Source organism: Schistocerca serialis, chromosome 6 (genome assembly GCF_023864345.2).
Source record: "Schistocerca serialis cubense isolate TAMUIC-IGC-003099 chromosome 6, iqSchSeri2.2, whole genome shotgun sequence".
In the NCBI taxonomy this organism is placed as follows: Eukaryota; Metazoa; Arthropoda; class Insecta; order Orthoptera; family Acrididae; genus Schistocerca; species Schistocerca serialis.
Window position 1 is genome coordinate 114,545,600 of NC_064643.1, and position 14,083 is coordinate 114,559,682.

Sequence of the window (14,083 nt, forward strand, 5' to 3'; positions counted from 1 at the left end):
AAAGCCTTCTTCAGAAAGGAAGCACACCACACCTACACATCCATACACACAAAATTCATGCACATATCACGTCTCTGGCTGTTCTAGCCAGAATATTTTTTAAATGGGGAGGAAATGTCGACACTGAACAATAACTATTGGCGAAAGGAATTTAGGGCATCAGACATTGCCCCAACAACAAGTGCGATTTCGTATCCGTATGTTCGCCATGGTCCAGACCTTTGATACAGTGTTGCTTGGATGTTGGAGCATTTGTGGCTTGGAAGGCAATGAAAAACAAAGGAAAGATGAGAAAGAATGAGCACTGAGTAAAGTAAGGCAAATCTAAAAGTCAAATGATAGAAATAAACCCATTACAACTAAAGTCAACAGTGCAACAATAATTCATGTATACAAAACAAAATATTGCTTGCATTGCTCCACTTACGAATGGAAAGAAGGGGAAAAATGAATACAGTGTAAATTAAGGCAAATTTAAAATCAAATGACAGAAATAAAACCATTACAACAAAAGTCAACAGTGCAGACTGTTGTAGTGGTCTTCAGTCCAGAGACTGGTTGATGCAGCTCTCCATGCTGCTCTATCCTGTGCAAGTTTCATCATCTCCAAATCCCTACTGTAACCAACATTCTTCTGAATCTGCTTAGTGTATTCATCTCTTCGTCTCCCTCTATTATTTTTACCCTCCACACTACCATCCAATACAAAACTGGTGATCCCTTCATGCCTCAGAACACATCCTACGAACCAATTCCTTCTTCTAGTCAAGTTGTGCCACAAATTTCTCTTTTCCCCAATTCTATTCAGTACCACCTCATTATTTACGTGATATACCCATCTAATCTTAAGCATTCTTCTGTAGCACCACATTTCTAAAGCTTCTATTCCCTTCTTGTCTTAACTATTTTATCATCCATGTTTCACTTCCATACACAGCTACACTCCATACAATACTTTCAGGAAAGACTTCCTGACACTTAAATCTATACTCGATGTTAACAAACGCCTTTTCTTCAGAAACGCTTTCCTTGCCATTGCTAATCTACATTTTATATACTCTCTACTTCAACCATCAGCAGTTATTTTGTTCCCCAAATAGAAAAACTCATCTAATACTCTAAGCATCTCATTTCCTAATCTAATTCCCTCAGCAACACCCGATTTAATTCGACTACATTCCATTATCCTCATTTTGCTTTTGTTGATGTTATCTTGTATCTTCCTTTCAAGACACAGTCCATTCCATTTAATTGCTCTTCCAGGTCCTTTGCTGTCTGACAGAATTACAGTGTCATTGGCACACTTCAAAGTTTTTGTTTCTCCTCCGTGGATTTTAATTCCTATTCCAAATTTTTCTATTCTTTCCTTTACTGCTTGCTCAATATACAGATTGAATAACATCGGGGATAGGCTACAATCCTGTCTCACTCCCTTCCCCACCACTACTTCCCTTTCATGCCCCTTGACTCTTATAACTGCCTTCTGGTTTCTGTACAAATTGTAAATAGGCTTTCACTCCCTATATTTGACCCCTGCCACCTTCAGAATTTGAAAGAGAGTATTCCAGTCAACATTGTCAAAAGCTTTCTCTAAGTCTACAAATGCTAGAAACTTAGGTTTGCCTTTCCTTCCTCTACCTTCTAAGGTAAGTCATAGGGTCAGTATTGCCTTCCGTGTTCCAACATTTCTACAGAATCCAATCTGTTCTTCCTTGAGGTCGGCTTCAACCAGTTTTTCCATTCATCTGTAAAGAATTCGTGTTAGATAATTCATGTATACCCACCATAATCTAAAGTTTAAATGAATCACATTTCATTTGTAACTGGAGCAATAACACTCACTAAAATTGACACATCAGGAATGAAAATTAAGTTAAGAGAAGTCTAGTAAAAACATCGAAAAGGAAAACATAACAGTGGCTACATAAAAAGCAACTTACCACATATGAACTTCCAAAGGAATGAAAGATCTATCTAGGCTGACAAGAAGAATAAAATAAGGACATACCAAAAGTAGTAATGTTAGGAGGTCAAACTACAACAAAATACGCAAAATTCAGAATAACTAATCAAACAATTAATAAGAATCACAAACTGCCCAGCACTAAAGAGGCATCACCCAAATCAGTTCTTCCCTACCGCCTACCCTCAACCAGAAGCAAAATTTTATAATAATAAAAAAATGATATCACAAGTCAATCACATAGCACCCCCCCCCCCCCCCCCCCTCCGGCGCAAGACACAGCAACACTCCTCACCCCACCATTGTAACGAAAAAAATATTTAATGACAGAAAAACCTCCTCTCAGAGAAACCAAAAAAGTAGCAAACCCACAGTACAGTAACAGAAAAAAACGCAACGTAAAACAAGGAAAAAATATCAGATCCACCAACACCTAACTAACAAAATGAGACTTGTACATTTTGCTGAATATTTTCATAAGTACAAGAAATACACAATAACGTTTAGGAATACTCTTCCTCCAACAGTATTCATCAAAATGACCTTGCAACACTAAAATCATTCTCTTTCCCCACCCAACAACAGATTTTACAGCCCCTCAATACCACTCGATAGTATTGGTACATGCCCCCATCTTGTAATCTTTAAACTGAATATTGTGATTCACGACCAAATTATGATAAACCGTTTAACCCAATACCTTCTGTGAAGCAAACCCATCCGACATGACTATGGAACCTTCTTCCACATATTCTTCTATTAAAGATGTCAACACTTCCTTTGTACAGTCTGGTACGACCCTAAATACAACATCAGAAAAACCCAAAGCCCAACAACCTAATGCCTCCTTTTCATGCTTTCTCTTTCCAAAATGTGACTCACCTACTTGAACTGTAAACCTCCCCCCCCCCCCCCCCCCCATACTCTAAAAATTCCCTGTAGACTTCTCTACAAAATGAAAACCAATAAACTACAGAGCTACAAGAAATGCCTGCTTCGTACATGACAGATTTACAAGAATACTGATAGAAAAAGTAGTAGGTTAACATGACTATCACTTCTAAATTCAGCCTCGATCTTTTGATTCAGGCCCCCCTGGATATAGACCTCCATATATTATTTTTTCTGCACCTCCATATGTATTTGTCAGAAGTTCGTGATGATGGAACCTTTGTCAAAACCATATAATTTCCACAAACACGGCACTTGCAAAATTCTGCAATAACACCCAATGATTTCAAAAATCCAATAGTTGATTTATGGACAGTAGTTTTCTATAAGGAGAATTTTCGCTGTAAACACAACTGACTCACCTATAATTAAAAGTAATTGCGTGAGAAACCAAGATCTTAAAAATCATGACTACTTTCATCAACGAAAGATGCCGAAAACAAATTACGATATGAAAACAAAACAATGTACAACAAATTTTTAATATATGCACATAACGAGGAAATCCAGAGAAATCATTTAAGTTTCATTGACCGCAATCTGTGGCACAAACAAAATAACGTCACACGTCATTGGTGAAAGCCAACGAGTGGAATCGGACATTAGAGTTGACCACATTTCGACAGTGACACTCTATGCTTTAATATCCCCAACAAGCTTCCCTACAAAAAGAATACCATTCAAGAAAGGTAAGCTCACTCATGCAACATTCATGAACACATAACTACATGGGATACCTCAAACACCAACAGTATGTCATCTTTGTGATATCTCTCAAGGCCATCTTCTATTTCTCAAATCATGTTCCTCTTGGAACTGAATGCCAGAATCAATCTTTGGTGCACCTCATCATGAGTATGATGTGATGAGACACTAATTAGCCACATTAGTTTGGTGTACTCACAACGAACATAATCAGCCATAAGCCCACGTAATTGCAAGAAAAGAATCGTAGGCAACGTATCTATTTCGAAAACCTCCTTTAAATCATCCATGTTCATATGAATAGATAAATCCATACCTACAAATGAAAACAAAAAATTATAAATTGTCAAGAATAAAAATCAGATCTTCCAAAACATCTCAAACTCACTAAGAATGAAAATATGCACCTAATGAATTGGAACGACCAAATGATTTAAATTATCACAAGTGACAAAATGTGTACACAATATCTTGCTCTGTCCTTTCAATTTACAATGCTGACACTTCGTCACAGAAGATAATCAAATGGCTCGAAATGCATGTTTCTTCAACTTTCCATAATTTACAGTGGTAACTTCATCAGCAAACAGAATAATTTAAATAAAAAAAAATCTACCAATATCATCCGGATTTCCCATTAAAACCACGCGACAGAATTCCACACATCTTGAGCAATCCCATTTATTAATCTGTTGATATAATGCCTCACAGCATGAATGGAAGTTCTTTGCGTTCAAAATTCCAACAATGTCGGGATGACCTATTCCAGAGTAGAGATGGGTCAAACTCATTCAGTCCCGTGAACTACTTCATTCATTTCACTCTTTGCCGTGAAGTGTTCAAACGAAGTAGTTCATTTATGAAGCACAGAAGCATGGCGAAGTTGCCCAGTTCGCTGCTCAGCTGCTCCGCCTTGCTCATACAGCCTGCCGGAAGTGCCCTCCCTGGTGGAATAGCAGAACTGTCATCCTCTGCGTTGCTGTCTGCAGTGGCCGTTGGTGCACTCTGTTGTCTTTGATTTGAGCAAAAATGTTAAAGAACTTAAAACTTGAATGGCGACAGAACGCGCCGACGGCCTCTGCAAACAGCAATGCAGAGGGCAACTAAGTTCTGCTATTCCACCAGGGAGGGCAGTGCTGGCGGGCAGTGTGGTCCATCTATCAAGTTTTTGACGCATGTGCAGAATAGTTACAGTGCACTATATACTGCAGAACGGAGGACGTTTTCGCCAATCTGCAACGGCTCACCTGAAGATGACTGGCAGGTACCCAGTCGAAATATCGTACAAGGTATTGAACAATGACGGGCTGCAAGTCAATTCGCCGTGAAAATTTTAAAATTCACATCAGATGCCTTTGCAGGGAGGAGATGGTCTCACATATCCAAATTTTTGAGAAGCTGTGTGGTAAAAGAGCAAAGCTTTGAAGTTCTTTAACCTTTTTGCTAAAATTGAAGATGACAGAGTGCAGCAATGGTCGCGGCAAACAACAATGCAGAGGACGACTGAGTTCTGCTATTCCACCATGGAGGGCACTCAGGCAGTGTGGTCCATCTATCAAGTTTTCGACACATGCGCAGAATAGTTACAGTGCACTATATACTGCAGAACAGAGGACATTTTTGCCAGTCTGCGACAGCTCACCTGAAGATGACTGGCAGGTGCCCAGTTGAAATATTGTGCGAGTTATTGAACAATGACCGGTTGCAAGCCCGAAATTTGTTTTAACAATAAAATAGTGCACTTCACAAAACAAAAATATGTAGTATCCTATGATTCATACACACACCCAATTGTAACAATTTGTAGGAATATGAAATGGAATGCTCTTATAGTCTCAGTCATAGGTACTGCAGGTGGCTAACTGGTTTGTTGGTATAAGAGTAGGGAAATGCAGTCTACAAAGGAGGCTGCATACAGAACACTCATGCAAACTATTGTAGAATATTGCTAAAGCATGTGGGACCCTTAGGTATAGGACTGACAGGGCACGTAGAACAGATACAAAGAAGGGCAGCATGAATGATCACATTGTTTGACTCATAGGACAGTGTTGCGACACTTTAAGGTTAGATGCAAACTATCCTGGGGAAACCTGCTTGCAATGTTTCTGCAACCAACTTTAAGTGATGAATGTAGGAAGTGATGGATGTAGAAAGTGCTGAGTGCATGTGGCCCTCCCATAGGGATAACAAAGACAAGGTCAGACTAATTGCAGAGCACACAAAGGCACCTAGACAAGCATTCTTCCCACACTCTGTATGTGAATGAAACAGAACATACACTCAGCCAAGCACTTCTCAGTGGTTTCCAGAGGACATATGCAGATGTAGAATTTTTTCCAGATTCATTGAATCTTCATTCTTGTAGAGTTTTTACAATTCATCTGTTCTCTTTGCATAAGTTCTGTATTACCCTTTAAGTAGTAGTATACACAGTTTCTCTTGGTTTTCATAAGACATTTATTTTTTTCAAACTGACCAACAATTGGTGGACATGAATAACATAAACAGAATCTAAGGTATAGTTCCTCTGTGCCCCTGGTATCACAGTGGTACAACATCCTGTTTCTGTCTTATGTGGCTATGAAATCACACACTTGCACACAAGAAAACAATTGGTTTGATGTTGGAAACAGATAAATCCTAAGTTCTGAACTGTAATTATTCTGAAACTAGTAATTGGATGTTGAAGACTGAAATGTTGTTGAATTAATCTCTGTTCAAACTACAGTAGTAGTAGTGGAAATTAATGTAGTTCCATTTGAAAAATCAAAGTTGATTTCTCTATAATTAATACAGTTATGAGAAGAGACTACATATGTCATTTAGTGAGGACTTTCTCACAATTCAACTGGGTGAAAACAGAATTACAATATTTTAAATGGTCCCAGAAATATTTGAGGTGAATAACTCTGTGTGATTTGTTAATTTTTCTTGAGACATGATTAATTAAAGGGCAGGTAGTTTTCACATACCTGCATGGCAAGATCTAGCCGAGCTATGTAATTGCCTGCTTGTTGTAGCAGTTGATTTGTCACTGGTATCTCGTGAAAGAGGGAACCTGGCTGATACTTCAACAATCTCACAGCATGTTCTGAAAATTAAATATGACATATGCTAATTGTCAGTATACATTTGAATTAGAGATGTACAGTTTACAACAAATATGAAATGGTGATAGTTAAAGACGGAGTTAGATGAACAATTGAAATGAATGTATTTTTCTTTCGCCTCCCTTCCTGATATCTGCTTTCCTCTCTCTGGAGCTTCCTGCCTATATCTAAGAACTGATGAAACCATTATTTTGTGGAATCAAAATGGAATAAACTGGGAAGAAATACAGATATTAAAACAATTATTTAGGAAAGTAAAAAACAGGTTTAAGTACAAAGTAGCCAAAGTATGTGATAATGTTTGACATTATTGTGTTCTCTTTTACCCATTATAATTGCTCTACAATGAACACAATATTGCGGAAGTATTAATGAAGAGGGGCTACATTGGGCTGGTCACATAACCAGAATCTCAGAGAAGAAATTTGCTTTTATATTACTATCGAAAAGGCCTGAAAACAATAAAAGAAGAGGAAAATAGTGAACAAGGTGGAAATACTACCTTCAAGACAAGATAGAAATATTAAAGGTGGTCACTAGGCACATGCCACATCTAAAGTCACCAAAGTGTTCTAGTCTTTCTCATTTTGTTCTCTTTTGTCTCTTACATTTCTAGTTACTCATTTCTACTAGACTTAGAATGGATTGTGCAACTGGAAGTATATACACTGTTTATTTTCATTATTATTCATATTGTATACATCAATAGCTAGTGCATGCATTGTCCATACAATGCCACTGTACATTTTTTCATCCAAAAAATAAGGTATGTCTGAGAGGAAGTAGTGTTTTGGAAAAAAACTCATGAAAACATTTTTTTCAGGACAAATTTTATTTTTACAAGAAAGAGTATTTCTCAAACCATTTCTCCGCATAGTACGCTACCACTGCCCAGATATTTGTTATAGTGGGAAACAAACTTTTGTGTGAGCTCTTCATAGAAATATTCTGCCAGTAAAGACAGCCACTGCTGAACACCCTTCTTGCATCATGTTCTGCTTGTTGAGCTCCCTCCCAGAGGTGAAACTGTCAATGCTGTCTGATACTGTGAAACATCGACAAAATCTTGGTGCACATTGAAAGCAAAAGAAAAGGAACATTCACTCAAGATATCGAGAAAACCAATTCCCTTGAAGACCTTGCCCCTTCGTCTGGGGTTCAGGCTTGGTGTATATGTTCCACTGTGGAAGGCTTCAACAAACTCAAATCTGACATACAGTAAGAAACTGAGAACCTCCAGTAGTGGAAAAGAAAATTTTAACATATCCCCTTGGTCCCTCTTCTCCAAATTACGTAGTGAACATAATAGATAACACAAAATAAAGGAAAAACAAACATTCACCTGTAGTAGACCAATGCATGATGCACAGAAACATGTAACAGAAAACAATATTTCCATCAGCTTTTGAGTTCTTGCTCTTTTTCTAGTAAAGTTCACACATTCACACACAGACGCCCAAACATGCACTCCTGCAGCTGCTGCAGGACTCCCCGTTTATCATCAATTTTTTAGAACAGTTGTCTGTGCAGATTAATGTGGGGAGAGGGTAGAGAATGATGCATGAGGCAAGGAGGATGTAGTGGCTCAGTGGAACATAGTATTTTTTTTGGTAGATGATCCAGTGGTTAGACAAAAGCAGCACAAAGGATAAAACATATAAGTGACAGAGGGAGAAGGGAGAGGGAAGGAAGGCAAGGAGAGAAAGGTGGAGATGGAGAGGGAGACAGGAATGGGTGAGAGAAAGAGAGAGGATTGCCCACATGGGGGAGTAGAAGGAAGGGTGGTTGTAGATGGCAGTACACAATCTGGATGGGGAAGTAGAGATGTGAACAGAAGAGAGAAGGGGAAAGGTAAGGTGTGGCAGCAGGAAGTGAAAACTCTGGTGAAGGATACAGTTGAGCTTTTCAAGGCCAGGTTGATACTGGGTGATCAGAGGAGTGCTGATCAGTGGCTGGTTTAGGATTACTGTTGCTACAAGAGGATATGTCATAGGATATATGTTTTTGGATCAGCTGGAAGGAGTGTTTATTTGTCAATAAAGGCTTTGCTAAGGTTTTTGATATATAAGGGGCAGTCATATGAAAACTAAATACCCACGACAGTGGGACCATGGAATAGTTTGATTCAAAAGTAATCACCAAACCCATAACACATTTTATCCCACTGGAAGATGAGATGATCAACTCCCATTTCATAGAATGCCATCACCAACTGCCTGGTCCACGACCACACCCTCTCTTCCACTTCCTCATCCCATTGAATCTGATGTCCACACATGTCTCTCTTCAGGTCATCCAAGATCTGAAAATCATACAGTAAATGATCCAGGCTGTATGGAGGATGTTACAGTGTTTCCCAACTAAATATCATTAGGCAGGAAGTGACAGAATTTCACCTCAACTCTGTAAAATAATAAACCAATCATTTGATGAGGGTTGCTTTCCAGACAGACTGAAATATGCTGAAGTTTGTCCAATCTATAAAAATGGAAAATAAGATGATTTAGTAAATTTCTGCCCAGTGTCTATACTTCCAGTTTTCTCTAAAATAGTTGAACGAATAGTATGTAATCAATTAGAAAAGTACGATAAAGAAGGTAATATTATTCTCAATAAACAATACGGTTTTAGGAAGGGATGAAACACTTTACAAGCTGTAAATAAACTAATCTCTAAAGTAAATAAATGCCTCAACAACAAACAAAGTGTATCTGGTATTTTTTGTGACCTCTCAAAGGCATTTGACACAGTAAACCATAAGCTACTGCTCCAAAAATTGGGTACCTATGGCTTCCATGGAAAATCTATAAGATGGTTTTCATTTTATCTCAAAAACGGTCACCAAAGGGTGGTGATACATCAAAAGGGAGAGAAAAGTTGCTCTAGCTGGAAAGAAATACAAGCAGGTGTGCCCTAATGCTCGATATTAGGACCACTTCTGTTCTTATATTACATAAATGACATGCCTAGCAAAGTAAATACAGATACAATACTTTACACAGATGACTCAACTACTGTAGTCTGCTGCAAAAACACTGAAGAATTAGTATGGACCACAAAACAAACTCTACAAGAACTTGAACAGTGGATAAAAAATAATGCTATGAAATTAAATCTTGAAAAAACTCAAATCATACACTTCAGGACCAAACAAACTACTGAATGCATATCGCAAATAAAATATTCAGGTGAAGAACTGACCACAGTTGATTCTGTAAAATTTCTTGGGATAACTTTAAATAAAAACTTGCAATGGACAGTTTACTGAAGAGATTAAATATTTTTTTTTTTTAATCAGAGCAATGGCAGGAACTAATAGTAGACATTCATGCAAACCACTGTTCAAAAGCCTGGACTTCATGACAATCCCTTCCATCTTCATGTATGAAATACTTCTCTTTGAACAGAAAAACTCGCATCTGTTTGAAGGAAATACATTCACACATGCCTATGAAATTAGACATAAATTGAAATACATGCTACCTTGTCACAGACTCACATTATATGAAAATACTCCATATTACATGGCTCTGAAGATCAGAAATAAGATAAGGTCAATACTTGGGAAATCCACACTGAAGACCATTGGCACATACCCGAAAAGTAAATGTTATTTCAGTCTAGAAGAATTTTTAAATGAATAAAAAGGTAATGTTATAGTTTAGAAGAATTCATATATGGGAATGGGGAGTAAGGATACAAGTACAAATAGTATACTTTCAAAGTCATTTAGATGCAAAGTATGCACATTCGCTGTATAGTCATGTTAATATATAGAATTATAGTTTGAATGGCAGTTTGTATTCCATTCAGTACATCCATACTTCATATAGGTGTGTGAAGTCTATGGTAATGATTTGATGAGTTATGAAAAGATTTAAAATATAATGTTGTATTTTTATTATAATAAGCAATGTATGTATTATGTATTTCCTGTAGTATATGAAATACTGTAACAACTTAGGTTAAAGACTGACAAGTTACCAATGTTCTCAATCGAATGATTGTATAAAAACATGTTATGTGACAATAAAGTATCTTATCTTATTTAGGCAGTGTGGGGATGGGCATTACCATGCAGCAGGGTGATTGTGCCCAACAGCATTCCTGGGTGTTTTGACTTTATGGCACACCACAGTTTTTGTAATGCACATTGGTTGTGGTTCCACACTCGATGAACAGAGGGCCCCTGCAGTCGAAGAAAGTCACCATGGCCTTACCAAAACTTGTGTGAACAGCTTTTGCTAGCAAAATTAAAAAGGCATTTGAAACCAATTGAGACATCCTCAAAAACATTCAAAAAATATCACTGTTTCCAATTAAATCTGAGGCCCCCAGGCTATGTTTGATCATAAAAGTCCATAAAGAAGATTTTACAGTACACCCAACTGTTAATGCCAGAAATTGGGTAGACTACCAATCAGAAAAATTAATCACATTTATTTAAATAAGTATTACAAACATCTGTCCCAATTCACAATTCATAATGGCACAATTAATTTCAGACCCAACTAACTTATCAGCATCGCTGAATACCACCATTGCAATCATATATATCAAGAACATGTACTCTAACATCCTGACCAACCAGATTGTTAGAATGGTGTCTAACAATTTATACGTGTATAGTGGATGATCCATGGAGGAACTTAATAAGATGCTATGAATGCTTCAGTTGTTGCTCCAGTATGCCTACTTTAAGTTTGGGAATCGCGCTTACATTCAGAACCATGGACTAGTGATACCCCAACCCCCATCTCTCCCTCCCAGCATATTGCCTAGTAAACATTTACATGACAAAAATTTGAATATGATTATGTACAACAGTATCTGTTACATGGCGAGAAAACTAAAAGTTGGTACCACTCCATAGATGATGTTTTGCTGTTATATATGGGTCTAGAAACTGAGTGTGAGATGTTTGACAGACATTTAAATTCACAGCAAGCAAGCATCCAATTTACCATAGAATATAGTACAGGGGGTACACTGTCTAGATCTGTTGAGTATGTTGAGGGATAGCACTTTACATTTTGACATTTTTCAAAAACCTTCAACTACAGACACAGTGATACATCAAACTTCTAATCACCTGCAAAATACAAAAAAAGCAGCATCTGAGCATGTCTTTGTCACCTAAGACTTTCAAGTGTGAATATAATTTCATCCAATTCACAGGTTTTTCAAATGGTTATAATGAAAACTATCTCAATAATATTAACAACGAAGTAATAAAAAAGAGGCTGCCACATCTAATAATTCTCGTAGCTTCTCCACAACTTTGGTACCAATAGATACTGACATCAATGAAGGTAAATACCATTGGATACCATATTACAGGACATTGTCAGAACAAGAAGATAGGCAGCTTGTTCAACTGCAGAAGCCCCCTGCTCATTGAGTTTATAGAGCATGCAACCACAATCAGTGCTCACTGCAATGGAAAAACTTTGCAAAAACTGCTCTCTGTCATAAAGTCAAAACACCCAGTAACACTGTCACACAGAATCACCCTGTAGCATGATAACACCTCTCCATACATTGCCATTCGGACGAAGGCTACACTTCAGCAGTTTGGTTGGAAAATACTACAACTGCTCATGTACCTGAAATATCAGGGTCAGCAAATGAAGGTGCCCCAGAACTGTAATTTGGAGGATATACTGTGGTGACTGCTGTCATGACAGCACGCATGCTGTACATCTGCAGGCTGAGTGCATCTCTGCACTGTTAACTGGGCAATAACCAGTCAAAGATGGTCATGGGCACACGTACTAAGCAGGATGTGCTTGGTATGTGTGGAATGAACTGAATTGTGATCTTGCAGTCATTTCAAGAACAACTGAACCTTGGGGATTGCATGATGATAGGTGTATAAAGCACAAGATGTATTGCCATATAATAAAGTTTGCTATGTTATCTTAATGGTCATTTTTAATATCATATGTCTAGTCGACACCTAAAAACCACCTGCTGGTTACTGTTCAGCAATGACATTTTTGAGATCTGAACTTGAGGAAGGGACAACCTTTTCTCTTTCCTCAACACCTTCTCCCAGATCCACTTAACCTGGTCCTTCTCAACTCAATGAACCACCTCCCCTACACGTCAGTCTCCAGCTCTCAGATGGCTCCACAAATACATCTGTTCACATGAAATGAAGGAACCATCAATAGTACCACCACTTCGAGAGCTGTTATCAGTTCCATGTCAACAAGTCTCTTCCTTGCAACCTCACCACCTGTGGATGCTACATCCGCAGTGGAAAGCAGGAGTTGTTGAAATGTACTGATCAGTTTTACAGATTCTTTATTGACAGACTTTCCTATACACCTCATCTATAAACAGGTTTCCCATGCCATATCCTCCTCTGACACTAGCAAATCTGTAACCATCCACTGATTAGCACTCCTCTGATCACCCACTATCACCCTTGCCTTGAAAAGCTCAACCGCATCCTTCACCAGGATATTGATTACCTTTTGTCATGCCCTGAGATGAGGGATATCTACACAAAATCCCATCCATGTCACCTAAGATAATATTCTGCTGCCCATCCAACCTACAATATATCCATGTGCATCCCTACTCCAATCCTCCTTCCAGTCCTGCACCTCATGCAGCATTCCCTTGTGGCCGACCCAGGCTCAAGACCTGTCCCATACACCCACCCCATAGCTCCTACCACAGTCCAGCCCTCTTGGCCAAGAAAGGTAGTGCCATGTGCGAAGTCAGCCAAGTTATATATCAGCAACGCTGCAATTACCGTACGGGATTCTGTGTGGGCATGACAAGTAACCAACAGTGTACTACCATGAATGACCACTGCTAGACTGGGACAAACCATAAACTTGATCATACAGTTGCTGAACATGATGTGTACCACAACAAAAATGACATCATCAGGTGCTTCACTACACAGGCCATTTGGATATTCCCTTCTAGCAAAATCTCTCTGAGCTAAACAGGTGGGATTCCACTCTCCAGCATGTAACGTATTCTCACAATCCTCCTGGCCTGAACCTCTGCTAACCTGTTTCCCACTGCCTCATCTTACCTTTCCCCTTCTCTCCTCTCTTGACCCACTCCTTCCCCTTAAAATTATGTGTGGCCATCTTCCACCATTCTTTCTCCCTCCCTCTCACATCGACAATCCTCTCCCTTTCTCTCACCTCTCCCCATCTCCTTCTTCATCTCCACCTTCTTCTTCTTTCCTTCTTCCCTCCCCCCTTTCCCTATACCCTCACAGCTCCTTTCATCTTCTTGTGCCACCTTGAGTCATATTTTGAAAGACTTGTTCTCATTATCCCACTATGACCTCCTTATCTTATGCATCCTTCTCTTCCATCAT

At 38.6% G+C, this 14,083-nt stretch overlaps 1 protein-coding gene across 3 annotated transcripts in view; it reads right to left on the reverse strand.

Annotated features, from left to right (window-relative positions):
- The window catches only part of LOC126484563 (hydroxylysine kinase), a 194,740-nt gene that overhangs the window by 34,147 nt on the left and 146,510 nt on the right, over positions 1-14,083 (reverse strand). For all 3 annotated transcript variants that reach the window (XM_050108125.1, XM_050108126.1, XM_050108124.1), the window contains one exon: positions 6,595-6,713. In XM_050108125.1, coding sequence (XP_049964082.1) covers positions 6,595-6,713 — 119 coding nt within the window. The remainder of the gene's footprint in view (positions 1-6,594; positions 6,714-14,083) is intronic.